Raw genomic sequence first — 18,961 nt, 5'->3', positions numbered from 1 at the left:
GACTCTGGATGACATGCATCATAAAATATAAAAACAATTTCAAACTGTATATGTATATTTTACAAACTATACAAAATAGATAGATGATAGATCTTTCTTTCTTTCTTTCTTTCTTTCTATCTATCTATCTATCTATCTATCTATCTATCTATCTATCTATCTATCTACCATCTATCTATCTATCTATCATCTATCTATCATCTATCTATCTATCTATCTATCTATCTATCTATCTATCTATCTATCTATCTATCTATCTATCTATCTATCTATCTAAAACTATTACTAGGAATATTAATAGAGCCAGGAAATGGATCCTTGAAGATCCCAAGCCTGCCACACAAATAAGTTTAGGAACTGATCTATTCAGTTGGAAGTCTTCTAATCCAACCTCCTGCTCAGGCAGGAGACCCTATACAATTTGAGATAAGTGATTGTCAGTCTCTTCTTTAAAACCTTCAGTGAGGAAGCATCCACAACAACTGAAGGCAAGCTGTCCCACTGGTTAATTGTTCTCACAGTTAGGAAGGTTCTCCTTAATTCCAGGTTGTTTCCCTCCTTGATTAGTTAACATCCATTGTTTCTTGCTTGCCTTCTGGTGCTTTGGAAAATAAGTTGACCCCCGCTTCTTTGTGGCAGGCCCTCAAATAGTGGATACAGCTATCATGTCACCCCTAGCCCTTCTTTTCTTTAGACTAGTAATACCCAGTTCCTGCAACCGTTCTTCACATGTTTAGTCTCCAGACCTTTAATCATTCTAGTTGCTCTTCTCTCCACTATTTCCTAACATTTTCTCAACCTCTATTTTTGTAATGTGACCAAAACTGGATGTAGTATTCTAGGTGTGGTCTTACTAAGATTCTATAAAAAGCGATACTAATACTTCATGTGATTTTCATTCTTTCCTTCTGTTTATACATATAAAGGATTGTATTAGCTTTTTTGGCTGTTGTCGCACACTGCTGACTCATATTTAAGTGATTGTCCACTAGTACTTCAAGCACTTCAAGGTCCCTCTTATAGTCACTGTTTTTGAGCCAGGTTGTATATTTGTACTTGCATTTTTGATTTTTCCTGCCTAAGTGAAGACAATCTGAAGACAAATATCAGTAGCTTTTATATTCAAATTATATTTCATCTACTCTAAGCTAAAAAGGAGTTTTAGCATATGCTCTCTCTTGTGATTTGGGGCTGGAATTATCTGTGACAAGCCCATACTTGTAATGCAGGCTGTGCAATCTCTAGTTGACTCAGTTCCTTGTCCCAATGCATGGAAGTTCTAGTCTCTCAAAACCATATTTCAGTTTTTGCAATATCAGCAGCAGGATGACTCAAAGATTCAGAGCTTTTGAGCAGCAGGGAAGATATACTAGGAACAATCTCAGCTTCTATCTTTGTCTCATTTTCAGGAAATAGGTAGTCCTCAGTTAACAATAATAATTGGGCTTGGATTTCTGTCACTAAGCAATGTGGTCATGTAAAGATTGACACAATATGACCACATTACTTAGCAACAGTAATCTTGGCATTTCCCATTCCTGTTATTAAGTGAGGATCATGCGTCATTAAACAAGTCCCAGACAGCTCACAAGCAGGCGGCATTAAGTTATGTAGCGTGAATGTAACAGGCTCAGGAGTGGCTGCTGCCATGCAGGGCAAAATACAAGTGTAGAATGCACCTGAAGAAGCAGTGGTAAGGAGTTTGGGAAATATGAGCTTTCCCAGAGACAAGCCCAGATTAGGGGAGAGGATAAGAACAGGTTCAGGTAGCCACACCCTAGCATCTCTCAGGATATACCCAGTATTAGAAGATTACAGCTTTAGGTTGGCAAGATTCTAGCCATTAGGGGCAAGCAAATAAAGGATGTGCCAATAACTTCACAGCAGCTAGCAGCATCCTTACTCCAGCATTACCAACAGGTACACGTACAGTTCAATAAGCTGCTGTAGTGCAAAGTTGTGCAACAAGTTGTGCAGCAGTAGCAGCAGAGCCAGTGCTATTGCACTCTATGGAAGCTTACTAGAAAATACAGAAGAGTTGTAGACGAACTAAGAATCTTTCTGGCTCAGAATGAAATGTTCAATAATAGTAGAGTAATGAGCTCCCAACAGATCACATTAGTGTGACCTTTTTATTGAATTTGATGAAAGGGGTGGGCTGTGAAATGGGCCAGTCTAATGATAGAAGGCAATAACCTGATACTGGACAACTACCAGAACTTCATCAGGAGATTTAGACACAATTTCAGCTATCCCATTCAGAGAATCACAGTCAGTTGGGAAATTTGGAAACTCAAGCAGAGAAACAAGAAAATAAGCTTGTTCATCCCAGATTTTAAATTGTTGGTTGGGGTGTTGGATGGAATGAAATGGCACTTATCCAATTTAGAGTGGGGTTGAATGATGATGCTCGAGTTGAGTATGGCAAGGGTCTCTCGCCTCAATTAGATAATCCAGCATTGTTTGATTAATTGACACTCTTGGAAAAATTGAAGCAGAGCAAGCACACCAGAGCAAGAGGTGCCTGCAGGTCACTGATTTCTAACATGTTGCATCTCCAGAGACAGATTGGAAAGTCAATGCAAATTGGAGCTGTCAATAGGTTAGTCTTGAAGGAGGAGATAGGCAAAGAGGTCTGTGCTTCTGTTTTTACTGTGGAGTATCAGGGCATATTGCCAGGACCTACATAGTGATAAAACCAGCAGCAGGAACTAGACCATCTGAGCAACCCACCAGCAAGTACCTACTCTCATCCACAGATGCTCACCAGGGAACGCCAGTAGCCTCCATCATGAGAATTCACAGGAGGGAACCAGCCAGCAAATAAAGAGAGCTCAAGACAAAGGGGGTAAGAATGTTTTCTTACTCTTGTGGCTATAGCCTTAGAATTGGGGTATAAGGTGGAAATAAATGCTTCCATCTCATCACAAACTTTATAGATGTAGAGGTGGGTCATAAATTGCAGTAAAACTACCAAGACTTGTAGAAGAAGAGACCGTAGATAGACAGACTTTGAAGGTTTTTTGCAGTTCACTGCTCTAGTGCAGCTGGCAATTGACATGGGATTCTTGCCTTTTTACATAACAGCTTCCTTGAAAGTGCCTGTGGTGCAGCTCCATAAACCATCAGCAGATTGGACGACTCAAGCAATCTCCTTTCCCTCTCCATTGAGCACAAACTTCCATTTTCCAGTAGAGTAGAGGGAGGGGTCACGCGAGGGTTTAACACAGCCTGATTGGTCCATTAGACAGAGAGAAAACTTAACCTTCTGTCTCTCCTATTGGTTCCCAATTTCCTCTCAGTCTTTTGGTCCAAGCACTGTGTTTTTGGTTCTCTAGACAGGAAAATTAGCTAATTTCGACTAAATCTACTAGACAAGGTAAATTTGGACATAAATTTGCTCAATTGGCTATTCGAAATTAAATTGCAGGCTGCGCCCAAACGGAAGGTCTCATGCCTATCCCCAGCGGCCAGGGAGAGCCACGTGGGGCGTGCTATCTCCCTTCCCACGGGCCTGGTGTCCTGGACATATTCCCGGGTCTGTGGGCGTGTCGGGGCGACCACTGCAGCCACAGGAGCCAGAAAACGCTGCCCGCAACGCCCCAATAGAGATCGAGCTGGATCCAAGTCGCAACGCCGCCGAGCGCCGAAGGTCCACTTGGCTGCGTGCAGTTCTCTGAACGCGTGCTCTTTGCACCAGTCTCCATTCCAGAGCCGCGCGCGCTCTGCAAACGGCCCCAACGTTTCCTGGCCAGGGCAAGGGCAGGCTGCGGATCATTAAACAACAAACCACGGCCGCCCAAAGACTTGAGATCAGGCAAGAGGCTCCGGCGGCCATTTTAGAAGCCGCCACGTGCGATGGATCGGCAAAGCCCTGCAACGATCCACACGTGGTATTCAGGCGGGCACAGGCAGTCCGAAGGCCACGTCGGAACCAACAGACAGCCAGATCGGCGGGCCCAGTGCATCACAAGCAGAAGACCTGCAGGAGGTCCAAGGCGGCAAGGACGTGAGTGGGGCGATGGCGGCGCGTGCTGATTCGGCGCAAGCCGCTCCTGCCCAGGTCCCAGAAGATAGGGAGGCCCTCCTAACCAAGCAAGGTCCAGGCCTTCCTCCTCTAGGCCTCTGGCAGCACAGAGGCCGTCTAGGGCAACGGAGAGAGACGAACAGAGGCGCCAGAGGGCGTTGGAAAGAACCATCGCCAGGGCGGAGAAACAGGCCATGGCAGCTAGGCCCAAATCCAGGTCGAGATCTCCGGTTGGGCCCACCCAGGATCCTTCTCCCTCTCCTCGGAAGGGCTTCAGTCCATCGTCTCCCTCGGTGTCCCCTCCCAGGTCATGCCAGAGCCCCAAGAGAACCGATTCTCCCTCCCCGCCAGGGTCTCCCGATCCTGTTGAGGCAGAGTTAGCGGACCCTCTTGGAAGGGTCTTCCAGGCACTTCCAGTCATCCAGGGGTCGGCGCCCTGGGGAATCTAGAACACCTTCCCGAAAACATTAGGAGACTTATTTCGGCAGCCATTTCCCGAGGCATTGCTCAGAGAGATAGGGCACCCTATCACAGCAGACCCTATTCCTATCATAGGTCTCGATCTAGGGCCACCTCTCCCTCCCTGGTTAGCGAGGGCTCCACCTGGAGGGAGGACAGCTGTAATGACTTGGGTTTCTCGGAAGATGAGGACTCCGCCCCCCTGGACTCCCCATCTTCATCGACTCTACTGCCCCCGGCCATGTTCAAACCTTTGCTGCACAAGGCTAGGAAGACCACCAAAATTGGAACCGGGGACTCCACAGTCCCACCTCCAAGGGACCCAGACATGGCGATGTTCTCCAACACAGCTACGAACAAGGAGGAGATTCCTGCTCCTCCCTTGTTCCTGGAGGTGCTGAAAAATCAGTGGGCCCGTCCTTCCAATTTCTCCACCCCGGGCAGCAATGACCGTCGTGCCTATAATGTGGAACAGGCCTTTGCTCAGGAACTCCAGCTCCCTATTATTGACACTCCAATAGCGGCTCTCATCTCCTACCCAGTAGTGTCTGGGGACGCTGCAGACAAGATGAAGCCGGAGGATAAGTGGGCAGAATTGATCCTCCGCAAAAACTTGAACGTTTCTGCATGGGCGGTCAGGGCAGTAGCCACAGCATCATATTTTAACCGTACCATGGTAATGTGGCTCCGCCAGCTCCAGGATCAAATCCCGATCCAGGACGACTGTCTATATCAGAATATTACAAAGATTCTAGCGGCTTCGCAGTACTCAGCCGACGCGACCCTGGATGCACTTAAGTTCACCTCAAGTGCCCTGGCCATTTCCGTTTCCTCCCGTCGCCTCCTATGGCCTTGCAGTTGGCAAATGGATAATAAGGCAAAGTGGAACTTAGCCATGGCCCCCTACGCGGGACCCAATCTTTTTGGGGCAGCCCTCGACCCCATCTTGGTGGAAAACAAAGATAAAAAGAAAGTTATGCCTTCCACCGCCAAAAAGCAGGAATCCTGTCCCCATCCGTACCGTAGACCCTCCTTTAGGGCTCCTGATCACGAACAACAACAGCGATATCATTATCAATACAGGGCCCTTCCCTTCAGTCTAGCCTTGGCCCCCCGCACCTTTACCAAAATCCTGGCAGCATTGGTGGCTCACCTGCGCTCGGTGCCGGTGAGACTCCAATGCTACCTGGATGACGTCCTAGTTCAAGCAGACTCCCGGTCCAGAGTGAACTCAGACCTTTGCCTCACCATCCGTTGTCTCCAATCCTTGGGGTTCTCTGTCAACTTCTCAAAGAGTCACCTGTCCCCCTCCACTCAGATTCTACACCTAGGGACAGTTATAAACTCAGAGACAGAGATAGTGAAACTTTCCCCAGACGGACTGACCAGTCTTCATCAACTTGTAACCAAGGTCAGGGCAAGAAGGTCAGTTTCCATCCTGACCTTATCACAACTCCTAGGCAAGATGGTATCCTGTATAGAGATAGTTCCCTGGGCCCGCCTCCATCTGTGTCCGCTTCAGTGAGCACTGATTCCATTCCAGAAGAAGAGGATGAGCAACTCCTTATGATCACTACGCCTTCTGGCGGACGTCCGAGCGTCTTTTCGATGGTGGCTGTCCCCGGTGGTACAGCAGGGAGGCTCGTTTTGGGAGCCGGACAGAGTGACGGTGACAATGGGCGCAAGCCTCTTCGGCTGGGGGGCTGTGATGGCCTCCAACATGGCTCAGGGACAGTGGTCGGCCTCGGATCTCAGCCACAATATAAACTGGCTGGAACTCAAGGCTGCGAGACTGGCCCTACGACACTTCAGGCAACTCTTACGGGGCCAGCATGTCCTCCTCCTGATGGACAATGTCGCCACAAAGGCACACGTGAATCGATGGGGGAACTCGCTCCCGGGCCCTTTGTCGGGAGGCACAGACACTCAGCTTGTGGGCAGAGAGACACTTGGCATCCTTGGTAGCGGAACATATCTCGGGGGTGTCCAACCACCAAGCGGATTGGCTGAGCCGGGCGACTCTGACAATGGCGAGTGGCAACTGGTGCCCAAACTGTTCCAAAAGATCTGTCAGAAATTTGGCACCCCGCTAGTGGATTTGTTTGCCACCCCCAGCAATTCGCAGCTGCCTCGCTTCTTCTCCCGATTCCAGACGCCCACAGCGGAGGGCACGGATGACCTCAGGAGCAGATGGCCTCCGGGCCTACTTTATGCCTTTCCTCCCCTTCTCCTCATCCCGGGGACCATGAGAAAGATAGTGGCGGAGGGGGCCCTCATCATCATGCTCGCCCCGCATTGGCCCAGGAGACCTTGGTTCGCAGACCTGGTACAACTATCAGTGTCAGAACCATGGCGGATTCTCCAGGGGGAGGTGTCCTTATGCCAGGGGTCCTAATCCACCCGGAGCCCCAGTGGCTCCACTTGACCGCCTGGCTCTTGAACGGAAGCTTCTGAGGAAGGCTAGGCTCTCTTCTGGGGTGATAGCGACCATCAAGGCATCCAGATGGCCCTCCACCACCAGGATCTACAATGCTACCTGGGTGGTTTTTGCCAAGTGGTGCGCTTCGCTAGGTCTAAATCCCTCCAGGGCCACGATTCCTAATGTTGTAGAGTTCCTGCAGAAGGGGTTGGAGGATGGCCTGTCTCACAATACGCTACCGCGACAGGTGGCAGCCCTGGCCACGGTGTTAGGAGGGGAGGGATCCCACACTTTATCCCATTCACCCCTCATAAAGCGCTTCCTCAAAGGGGCGGCGAATCTCAGGCCCCCTCCAGTACATAGATTCCCGACCTGGGACCTCCCTTTGGTTCTCAGGGCGCTCATGGGGGCTCCATTCGAACCTCTCTGTACAGTCCATCTACGTCTGCTCACCTTTAAGGTAGCTTTTCTGGTAGCCATAACCTTGGCCAGACGTATATCAGAGTTGGGCGCTCTCTCGTCCCGGGACGACCTTTGTATTTTTCGTCAGGATAGGTTAATCCTTCACTTTTTACTGAAGGTGAATACTACTTTTCATAGAGCCCAGGAGATCATTTTGCCTAACTTTTGCCCGAGCCCGTCGCACGAGCGGGAACGTCTCTGGCACAGGTTGGACGTCCAGCGCGCCCTCTGCATATACCTCAGACGGACGGAAGGGACGCGTAAGACAGAGGCACTCTTTGTGTCTTTCCAATCGGGATCCCTGGGGACCAAGGTTTCCTCCGCCATCATTGGCAGGTGGCTACGACAGGTAATAGTTACGGCTTACGATGCTGCGGGTCAGGTTCCCCCTACGGGCATTATGGCTCACTCCACTCGTAGCGCCGCAGCAATGGCGGCTTGGGCGACCAGAGCTCCATTTGAGGAGATCTGTAGGGCGGTCACTTGGGCCTCACCGACCCCTTTCATTCGCCATTACAGATTAGATGTTTACACCTCGGCTGAGGCGTCCTTTGGCCGGAAGGTCCTTCAGCGGGTGGCGGCCGATCCTCCCCCTGGGCCCCAGTCTTCCCTCCCTGGGACATAGCTTAGGTATGTCCCTCACGTGACCCCTCCCTCTACTCTACTGGAAAAAGAACGTTGGTCTTACCTGAACGTGTCTTTTAAGTAGAGTAGAGGGAGGGGTCACATCCCATCCTAGATAGTGAGACAGGGACTGGGCGGGGGAGGAACGGGCGACCCCGGGGTTTGTCCCTTGTTTTTTTGACTTTCAGATGCAGACTTTCGACATCAAGGAAACTGGGAACCAATAGGATAGACAGAAGGTTAAGAAGTTTTCTCTCAGTCTAATGGACCAATCAGGCTGTGTTAAACCCTCGTGTGACCCCTCCCTCTACTCTACTTAAAAGACACGTTCAGGTAAGACCAACATTCTTTCTCTCCTTGGTGCTTATAGTGAGCATTCAGCCAGAGTATGTGGAGTACTTACTAAACATGCTGATTTTTCAGATATCTTTGGAGAGTAGGAGGAGGTGACCATCGCACTTCCACCTCATAGGGCAGCGATGGTGAACCTTTTTTGGCTCACGTGCCACAAGTGGGGGGAGCTCAGTGGGGAGGGCGAAAAGAGCCTCCCCCCACCCCCGGAGGCTTCAGGGACCGTCCTGAGGCTTCCCTGAAGCCTTTGGAACGCTTAAAATGACCCTCCGAGCAACCCGGAAGTCACTTCCGGGTTGCTCGGAGGGTGGTTTTAAGCGTTCCGAAGGCTTCAGGGAAGCCTCAGGACGGTCCCTGAAGCCTCGGGGGGGGGGAGGCTCTTTTCGCCCTCCCCAGGCTCCTATAAAGCCTCTGGAGCCTGGGGAAGGCGAAAAATAGCTTTTAAAAAGGTGAACTCAGCTGGCCAGCACGCGTGCCATAGGTTCGCCATCACTGTCATAGGGGCTGTGATTGCATAATTGACCTGAAACCTGGAGCAAAAATCCCAGGCAAAAGACATTATCTCACGTATACCAAACAGTTTAGTATTTGATGGTCTGCTAAATCTCCTTTTAAGGATCTAAATCTCCAGATCTTGATGGTCTGCTAAATCTCCTTTTAAGATTTCCCTCTAACACCCCAGCCTCTGCCCCAGTCTTTTTCATTGCAAAGAAACGAAAAAGGGAACCCCATGATTACAAAGATCTTAGTAAGGATATGATCTGGGATCATTATCCACTTCCTGTAATATCAGACCTGTTAGACCAGCTGCAGAATGTCTGCAACTTTAGACCTGAGGAATGTTTACAATCTCGATCAGGTAAAAGAGGGTTATGAGTATCTGACTGCCTTCAGTATAACGTATGGAAGTTTGAATATATTGTGTTGTTATTTGGACTAGCAAATTATGGAGCATTATTTTGCAGATTAATGAATCATGTTTGGAGTACTGGTACTTCCTTTTTAAAAAAAGAAGTCAATATTTAAATATCAAGAGAAAAGGTATATGGTCTCCTGCATTATCTTAATTTTCAACAGGTCCTCTGAACCTCTGTAGTCTACTGTTTAGTTCTGTGACGGTCTGCCTAGATAAATGAAATATTAATAAGGAAAGGTTCAAGAGATTCTTGCCAGCTTGCTCTTGGATAAGTGCATCTTTTGTGACTAATCAAGAAAGCTATTTTGTAAGGGCACTTACAACCATTTTGTAAGTGCACCCAAATTAACTTTTCAGAATTCTTGATATGCCTATGGGACAAAGGTTATGGGATCTAGGCTGTAATTAGATAAACCTGTCAGGTTTCCCAATATGGGATAGGCAGTAAAATAAGTGTTACTTTATAGCTTAGATCAACATCTTGGCTTGGCTTGGGAGAAAACACGTACAAGATTTAGTGGTGGCTGGCAGATTCCTGGTTGTTAAAACTGATTTACGAGGATTGATAGTGAAGGTGGTACGGTGTAGTTAGGATTCTACTTTATTGTTATAGGGTATAATAACAGGTTTTTGAAAGACTCCCATAGTATCCCTCTGTCTCCCTTCATACAAAACAGAAAAAAGCTGAGCTTACCTTGAGTTTGTTTCATGCCTCATCTCTCCCAGGATTGAGTTGATATTTACGGAGTAGTTCTTGGATTTCTTCTTCAGGTGTGATGAGTAAATAGTAAGGGGGTTATATGGCTTGTTGATTGATTGCTTTGCAAAAGCATTATTGGTGTTTCAATTGGTCCATCGCTTTAGTGGAGTGTGGTTTCTAGTGGGTGATGGAATCCTTTGACTTGGAAAAGGGGGACAAAAATTGGGAATTATTAGGGGTGTTAATTTCAGGTGTAATAGCATTCTCCTAGACTGAATTGGCCAGGGCCAAGAGGGCCATTGCTTATATCCATGATGTGCATCAGTTGTGCCTATTCTTAGATTGAGAAATTCTTCTCGTGGTCACTCATACTTTAATCATTTTAGTCAATTTCCAGTTGAACGGTTGCAGTGAACTCTACACAGGGGTATCATTTTTTAAAAGCATTTGGAAGCTACAACTTATGCAGAATATAGCGGTGTGGCCCATTTTGGATACATCATGTTATGCTCATGTAACATCCCTGCTATGTGGGATGTAACTTTCCATGGGTTTTAGGTACAATTCAGCATGCTAGTTACCACTTTTAAAGCATAGGGCCAGGATACTTGGTGGACTGCCTGTCTCTTCCTGTTCTACCTGATTAAAAAAGATGGCCATGTGCCAGATCCCTTCTGTGAACAATGTTATGAGACCTAAGAGGTAAATATGCCTTCTGAGGAGCAGCCCTCATTTCCACCGCTGAGGTTCAGAAGTCCACAACCCTATTGTCCTTTCAGAGTCCTTAAAAAGGGTGTCATGATGATAGTGGAATCCAATGTATGTGTTTTGCTCTGTGATGATTGAAGAATCAGTTATTTTATCGGGAGTCTTTTATTATTGTTGCTGGGTTTTAATGTGCTTCTTTTTATTACTTGTTAGCCCCTTAGAATTATTTAATTAAGATTGGTAGTGATGAGCATTTGTAAAATAAATGCATCTCGGCTAAATTAGAATGCTTATTCTACACAAAGCCATATGTAACACATGATTGTCCCCTCACTTCCAGTGCAAAGATATACTTTTAGGGATTTAAACATAGGTTTCTTCTTACCTCCATGAATTTGACTGATCCTTGGCGTAAATACTTGGTAGTCTGTGTAGATTCTGCATGCTTGCATAATGACCATCTCTGGCCTGGAAACTTTTGGTTCCCACCTTGCCAACCTTAGCCTGTGATGAAATTTTCCTTATAATTCAGGAATAGTAACATGCAGGTAGTCCTCGTTTAATGGCCACAACTATTACCTGTAGTCATTAAGCAAAGCAATTGCTAACTGATACCATGACTGCGCTTCTGATCTTGCTTCAACTTTTCTTTGCTTTACAGGCCAGCAAAGACCATAAATGTGAGGATTGGTTATATAACATTACTTTTTTACCACCAACATAACTGTAAATAGTCGTTAAACCAGGGTTACATTTACTGCGCTATTATTTGTGATAGTTAATGCAATCATACTTCATGACTATAAAAGTAAAGAATTATGATACTGTTTGTAAAACAATAAAGTAGCTGTTTTTACCTGTAAATCTAAAATCACCCTATGCTTCTTAAAATACTCCTTGTCAATAGCTTCTTAGACTGTGTGCTATTTATTTAACAACCGGATATTTAGCTGACTTTTATAACTCGTGGCTATAATTGGATCACCTTAAAGCATTTCTTATACTTTAATGATGACATGCTTCAATTAGATCAGAGTGTGAATGCTTTGACAACGACATCAATTAACGATGGTTGAGGTTGCCAGACTTTGTATCTCCTTCGACACCCAAAGGGGTAAAAGTAAAGAAGAAGGAGAAGTCAATGCTTTTTTCATATCCCGATTCTCTTTTTTTGTTCTTCTTTTCAGGAATTTCATTAAGATGCTGCTATCAATGGGAATGTTAATGTTGTCTGCCACTCAGATTTATACTATTCTCACAGTTCAGCTGTTTGCTTTTTTAAACCTATTGCCAGTAGAAGCCGATATCTTAGCGGTAAGTTTTATAATCACTTTATAGCATAAAATATTCATCAAAAATGGTACCCAACGCTTTAAACCTAGGTTAGTTGCATGTTAGATACAGACTCAAGTATTTCACCAGATACTATGGTTACATTTTTTATAGCACATATCCTAACTTAAATTTTCCACTGGTTGGTCTGCACTATCTCAACTATCTATAACATCCACTACCTCATTATCTCATCTTGCTTTCCATTAAGCAATAATTCTTTATATTGCTTGTTCTTTCCCTTGTCTTTCTTGCCTATTTGCATTTCCTTTTATGAACCTCCTTGCCTTCATAAAAAAATAAAAAACTGTGCCCCTCTTTTGAATCTGATATGACCTGACTCATTTGCAGAATGGCTCTATCCCATTTAGCATTTAACCTAATGTATTATTCAAAGGTCATTGTGGCCCTCAGTTCAATTTTGCCTTTCCAAAGCCTTGTTCCACAGATGCACAAACTTGTCAATGGCCAAGTATAACTTTAGCAAAATGAGTTGAGGGCCTCTTTGCTACTAGGACAAAATAGAAACTCTGCTTGCTTATAGCAGGTGAATATATCCATAGAAAAGCGCGCGCGCACACATTTTTGTTCAACTTATTCACTTTTTTTCATAAATTGCCTTCCATCTTCTCCCAACTTAAGTCTTAAAAGCACTAAGTTAATTGTAGCTTATGACCAACATATCATATATGAGTAATGAGTTGGGGAGCCATACAGGGAGCAATCTGTAGGACCAACGCCCCTTTTCTCCAATATCTTTTGTCTCGGAAGAATCTCTATTGCTCCTTTCAGTGGTTTATTTTTCAATGCCTGCTATGTAAGCCAAGTCTTAGTACAGAATATTTCTATTTAATAAAATATTTTCACTATTTCTCAACAAAAATTACTGCTTAGATTTCTCCATGTTTTATTTATTCTCCGCTGATTAGTTTTCAGTGCTGTAAATGCACTATAAGTAATATTAATTTTAACTTGCTCTAGTTTATGTTTAAGTTAGTTTCATATTGAAAAAGTCATATAAAAAATGTAAGTAAATTTTATATGATTGTTAATTCTCTCTCTCTCTCTCTCTCTCTCTTTTTTTGGTGTAGCAGACAGAATAGAAACAAAAAGCTGACTGAATTTCTAAACGTTGAGGTTTTTTTTTCTTACTGGCACTTTCTGACTGACTTTCCAGAAAATGAAACTAGTTTACAGTCTCTATAGTTATTCATGGATTTGGTTTAAATATCACTTAATAAATGAAAGCAAAATATATCTTATAGTTGGGCTACTTCAGAATTTTAAAATGAGAAGCGTCTTGATCCATACTTTGTAACAATCCTTTTGGAAAGATCGTAAGAGTATGTTATTTGAATTCTGCTATACAATTATGTAATAATATTGTATATGGCTAATTTTGCAGTTTAATACATGTTATATGTTTTTGTGTTTCTTGTGTATTATAGTTTAATTTTGAAAATGCAACGCAGACATTTGATGACTTACCAGCAAGATTTGGTTATAGGTTGCCTACTGAAGGTTTGAAGGTAAGAAGTAATAATTTTGAAACAGATTATTAAATGGTAATTTACCTGATGGTAATTTACTGACTATACAAATTGTCATCTGCTGTTGAAAGAGAAATTTTGGGATTCTTGTTTAAACAAACATTACGTTCTTGCCATTTGAAATACTAATTGAGCTCTTTGAGGTAATGTAACCTAATTCACCTGTAACTAAGTGCCTCATCTTTTAATCTTAACTATTCTGTTATAGCTCTGTATTAATGAACATCTTCAGGATATTTATGTTAAATTTTGATTACAGGCAGCTAGCAGTCAGCAGAAGTAGCCTGCAGTACTGCATTTAACCATTGCACTACCGCGTCTCACTAGCTATGCCAAGATCAAAAGGAATTGCAGAATATTGTAACTATATTTCTAGAGTGATGTATTCTGAGAATGCTTTGGTTTCTTTTGATATTGACTGAGATCCTCGTCACTTGTCTTCAAAAGTAATTGCAAGAAAATTGGCAAATTAGCATCTCAAAGTAAATATAATGTGTTAGTTGTCAGGTTGTATATCCGCTAATGCTGTAAAATGCTCAGAATTTTTTTTTGCTTCTACCAAAGAGTTCTTGAATTATTGTCTACTTCTCTAATTGTTTTTAAAATAAAGTAATGTATAGGCCATCTCTTGGAACATGAGAAAATGTTCTCTTGATTCATGGAGAGAAAATCTGTGTGGTCAGTAGGTATTCAAAAACCACTTGATGGCATATAATCAATCAATCAATCAATCAATGGAACGTTGCCTTGTATCAATGAAAGGACTTGCATATCTCAGTGACATTCAGCTATACCATTAGGGTTATATACTTTCAAAAGTATATCCATGATAGACCAGTCATTGAAAATGGAGCAGATAGAATACAATCCATTTGAAAAAATGGGAACCCACGGCAGAATTCTACCAAGAAAACCACATAGATTTTCAAGGCGAGGACAATGTCAATATGGTACTGGAAGATGAGTCTCATAGGTTAAGAAGATATAGAAGGGACATTCAATGAGAAAGTATTCCACTGCAAAGAACAAAGGACAAATTGGAATAGTTTTTATGTTGGCGATGTGCCTGGATTCAAATTAAAAGAACATCTAGCTGCTGATGTCAAAAGCATGAATTAAGGCGAACGTCAGATAGAAGTGTCAGGACTCACTATGTTGACATTCTAGGGTCAGCAAAAACATCCTCAAATGATATTATATTATAGAAGAATGGAATGCTGAAATTGGAATCAAATAGCATTTGCACTAACAGGAAAAACAGTGTTTTGCCAAATTTTAGCAGTTTATAATATCAAAATACAGTAGAAAGCAATAAGATGAGTACATTTGTCACAGGATGGACAATATTGGAATCAAATTATAAGTATAATCTTTATTGTCATTGTACTTAAATACAACAAAATTGGTTAAGTATGTAATGTGCAAGGAAGGATGGAGGAGCTTTCTTCAGACATCAAAAATGATGCAAGAGGCTGATTGTGGTTCAGATCATGAAATAATTCTTAGATAATTACCAATAAAATTTAAAAAACTGGCCAACAAGAAATGTTAATCTTATCAGTACTCTGCATGGTAATGCAATGAAGATAAAGAATAGATTTAGACTTGATAAATAGAGTGTTTGAAGAGCTATGTTTTGAAATTAATGCCATCATTAAAGATAAGATAAACAAAAAAACCCTGAATGGAAAAAACTCAAAAGAAGATGAAATGTCCTTTGGCCAGTATAGTGAAAAGGGCTGGCAAAAGGTAAAAGATGATAGTGAAAATTTACCCAACTAAACACTAAGTTCCAGAGAGGAGCAGGAGGGAAAGAAATATATTTTAATAAGCAGTGCAAAGAAATTGAGGATAATTGTTCTGGAGGTGCTAGTTATTTCAGATATTTATATAAATTGGTGCAAGTTTTGTGCAAAGAAGAAACACTGTAAATGGCAAAGAAAAAAAATCTATTGAAGAAGATATCTCTCTGTGTCTCTGTCTCTGTCTGTCTCTCTCTCTCTCTCTCTCTCTCTAGTTTGATTTCTGAACTAGAGTCAGGAATCTGGAAAGTGAAGTGAAATGGACTATTGGAAATATTGCTAACAATGAGTTGTGAGATTTGATGAAACATCAGTTAACTGTTTAAAGCTTATTTTCTTTTCTTATTTTATTGATTACATTTATACACCACCCATCTTCTGGCTCAAGGCAACTTTAAGATGATATGGTTAAAATGCTAACGGTTTGCTGCTTGTAGACTGATACGAAAAAATATTTATTCCAATATTAAAATGAGCAGTGGTAAAGAATGCTCAAATGACAAATTGCATTTATCTCACATGGCAGTAAGAAAATGCTCAATTTTTTCCCCTATCCAGGCTTTAGCTGCACAGAAAGAGTCACGATGTTTAAGTTGGATTCTGTTTAAGAGGATTACTGCCTCTTCTGCAGTAGCATCTGATATTATATTGCAAACATCTGATGGATAATGGAAAAGACAAGGGACTTTCAAGCATACATTAATATTTTTTGCTTCATTAATTATACAACTGCTTTTAACTCTACAAACCACAACAAAAAACCTTAAAAACACTGGATTACCTTATCTATCTGTTAAATAATTTATGCAATCACCAGGAAATAACTGTTAGAAGGAATATGGAGCAACTACATTGTTCAAGATTGGAAAAGGAGCAGGCTAAGATTGTATGCTGTGGTTTCTTAAAAAAAATAATGTTTATGCAGAGTGCCTGAGAAGAAAAAAACAGAAACTGAAATGAAGGTTGTTAGGAGAAACATCAGCAACCTCGGATATGCTAATGATGCCATTTTGATGGCTAAAAGGAAAGTGGAAGTAACTACAATAAGTTACTCTTATTGAAAGTAAAGGAGTCAGCTGGTCAATATTTCTTTAAAAAAAGATTCTGTCAACAAGCAATGACAGCCCAATGTGAACAGACAGTAAGGAAAGTGAAGTAATACAGACTTCATTTTCCTAGGCTCAAAGATTCACAGTGGTATTCATAAAATAAAGTGACATCTGCCATGGCAAATCTAGACAAAATACTAAAGTGTAAAGATATCACACCAACAGCAAAAATATGTTTTGTCAAGACTCTGGTTTTTTTAGATGAAACATGTACTTTGAAAGCTTGTTTATTAGAAAGGTTGGAACAACGAAAAAGTGACGCCTTTGAATTGTGGTAGTGGGAAAATTGAGAATATTTTGGACTATAAGAACAAATAATTCAATTTTCTATAAAACTACAGAATTCACAGGAAGATGAAGGTAAAGGTTAAATATTTTGGACCTATACCATGAAGACAAGAATAACTGGGGAAGACCCAGTGCTTGTTCAATCAGAAACAATTAGTGAAAAGTCTGACAGAAAACAAGATGGAAAAATACTGTTATTGAGCTAACAAGAATTGAAAGGAGAACTTATTGATAGACAGTCTTGGTAAACTGATATCCATTGTGTTACAAAAGCAACTAAATAATTAGCAATTACATATTGGGCGTATAATTAAATACATCTGAAAGGCAGGTACATTTGAACAGTATTACCTGACAGGAGTTGTGAACAATTAGGCAATAGAAAGTTAAAGTTCACTTAATGACTGGCATAAAGAGTGGTGAAATCAGGAGAGACTCACTTATTGACTGCATCACTTAGTGATAGAAGTTCCAGTTGTGGGTTTTAAATTGAGGACTGCCTATAAAGGGGCCACTCTAAGCTTTGATTCAGTAAGTCCATATAATAGTTGTACTGTATACTATTTCCTTCTCTAGTGATTATACCCAATAGGGCCAAGGATCCAGAGAGGGTCTATGTTTTTCCTTTCTCAAAAGATAGATTTAAAATGAAGATTAAATAAAATTCTTATTCTGCTTTTGGTGAAAATACCTAAAATGCATGAATGAAAATGCACTTAAAATACTATAAAATTAGCAGGCTGCAACAAAGCTTTTTAATATATGCTTAAAACCTAAACATTTATACCTATCTGTATTTAAGTACATGCTTAAGTGGTTTGCTGGATCAATGCCCATATGAAGTAGAGCTGGAATTATAACTCAGTTACACTTGAAAGTTGTCGTTATAATAAGTTATACTCTACCTTGACATTTGATTAATTTTAATTTGTATTGGACTTTAGGATATTAGGATTCTGATTTCATTGTTACCTGGCAAAGGATTCTGATAATCAGTAATGTCATCTTTGCCCCATTAAGAATTTTGACTGACTTAGATGAAACGTCTGTCATTTTTTTTATCCTAAAGAGAAGAATTTAAAATGGGCAATCATAAGTAAACTGAACTAATTGCCATGTTTTGTATAAGATGTTTTATAATTTAGATTTTATAATGTTGATGTAGTTCTGCAAAACAGATAGGATGAGTTCTCTTCTATTGCGTTGCATGAAGGACTCTTTAGAAGAGCATCTCTTCCCAGCAACCAGTACTAGAGATTAAATAATATTAGTGCTTATTTGGAAAATCACACGGTAAGTGTTGCCAGGGCAGTTTCCTGGCCACAACAGTTTGGATTATGAACATCCTGTAACTGATAGCACAATGAAGGCAGCTGTACAGTACAGGAATATTGAGTGTTCTTCCAGCACAATATTTTTTCTTTTTCAACAGAGAGTGTACAACCGATTTGTCGGATGGCTTTCTCTGTTTCTGCTGCTCTCTTTCCAAACTGCCATACTATAAGAAATTTCCCAAGAGCTGAAATTCCATAATTGCTTAAGCCAGAGCTGCTGCCTTTTTAAAAAAAAAACTAATGCCAACTAACCACCTAAACTATCCACTAGAGCAGCGCTCACCAACTGGTGGTCCACGGACCAGTGGTGGTCCATGAGAAAATTTTGGTGGTCTGCAGAAAATTTATTTGCATTTTTTATATTGCACTGAATGCTGTTTATCTTTTTTTTAAAAAAAAAATCATACGATATTAGTGGTCCGCAAGATTTAAAATTATGAATCAAATGGTCCCTGAGGTCTGAAAGGTTGGCGATCCCTGTGCTAGAGGGTATCATAGCAACTTCTGTGAAATAAAACCAGTACAAATATTTTGAATGAGATATGTTTTATATTACCTTCTTAGCCCGCATATATTTGGCTGATATATTTTAGATTTCAGTATAACATGTTAATTGTATTAATTATCAATATACAGATGACATTCAGTTATACATCACTGGCTAGGCTAGGCAAGAGATTATTTGGAGGTGTAGAATTGGTACTCAGAACTTGGAGGGAATAGATGGGATAAAACAAACTCAGATCAAATCCTAGCAAGATGGAAATACTGTCCTTTCAGGAACTGCTAGCTCTGATTCAATTAAAGTGATAGCTCTGTGTCAAGCTCCCTTCCTTCCTCAAAAGTAAGTAAGTCCTCCTTGACTTGTGGCTCCTGCCTT

The 18,961-nt window shown here is 41.9% G+C and overlaps 1 protein-coding gene across 4 annotated transcripts in view; it reads left to right on the top strand.

The window, feature by feature from the left end:
- RNF13 (ring finger protein 13) overlaps positions 1-18,961 on the top strand; it is a 43,755-nt gene that overhangs the window by 3,592 nt on the left and 21,202 nt on the right. For 2 of the 4 annotated variants that reach the window (XM_081953472.1, XM_081953475.1), the window contains exons 2-3: positions 11,854-11,980; positions 13,447-13,527. In XM_081953472.1, coding sequence (XP_081809598.1) covers positions 11,867-11,980; positions 13,447-13,527 — 195 coding nt within the window. In that variant the 5' untranslated portion in view covers positions 11,854-11,866. Of the gene's footprint in view, positions 1-2,759; positions 2,849-8,179; positions 8,325-11,853; positions 11,981-13,446; positions 13,528-18,961 lie in introns of those variants that run through there. The other 2 variants (XM_081953473.1, XM_081953474.1) reach the window with 2 other exon arrangements.

The sequence above is a fragment of the Natrix helvetica genome (genome assembly GCF_964273705.1).
Source record: "Natrix helvetica genome assembly, chromosome: 5".
In the NCBI taxonomy this organism is placed as follows: Eukaryota; Metazoa; Chordata; class Lepidosauria; order Squamata; family Natricidae; genus Natrix; species Natrix helvetica.
Note: the sequence above shows the minus strand (reverse complement) of the source record. Positions and strands in the feature narration are given on the sequence as shown.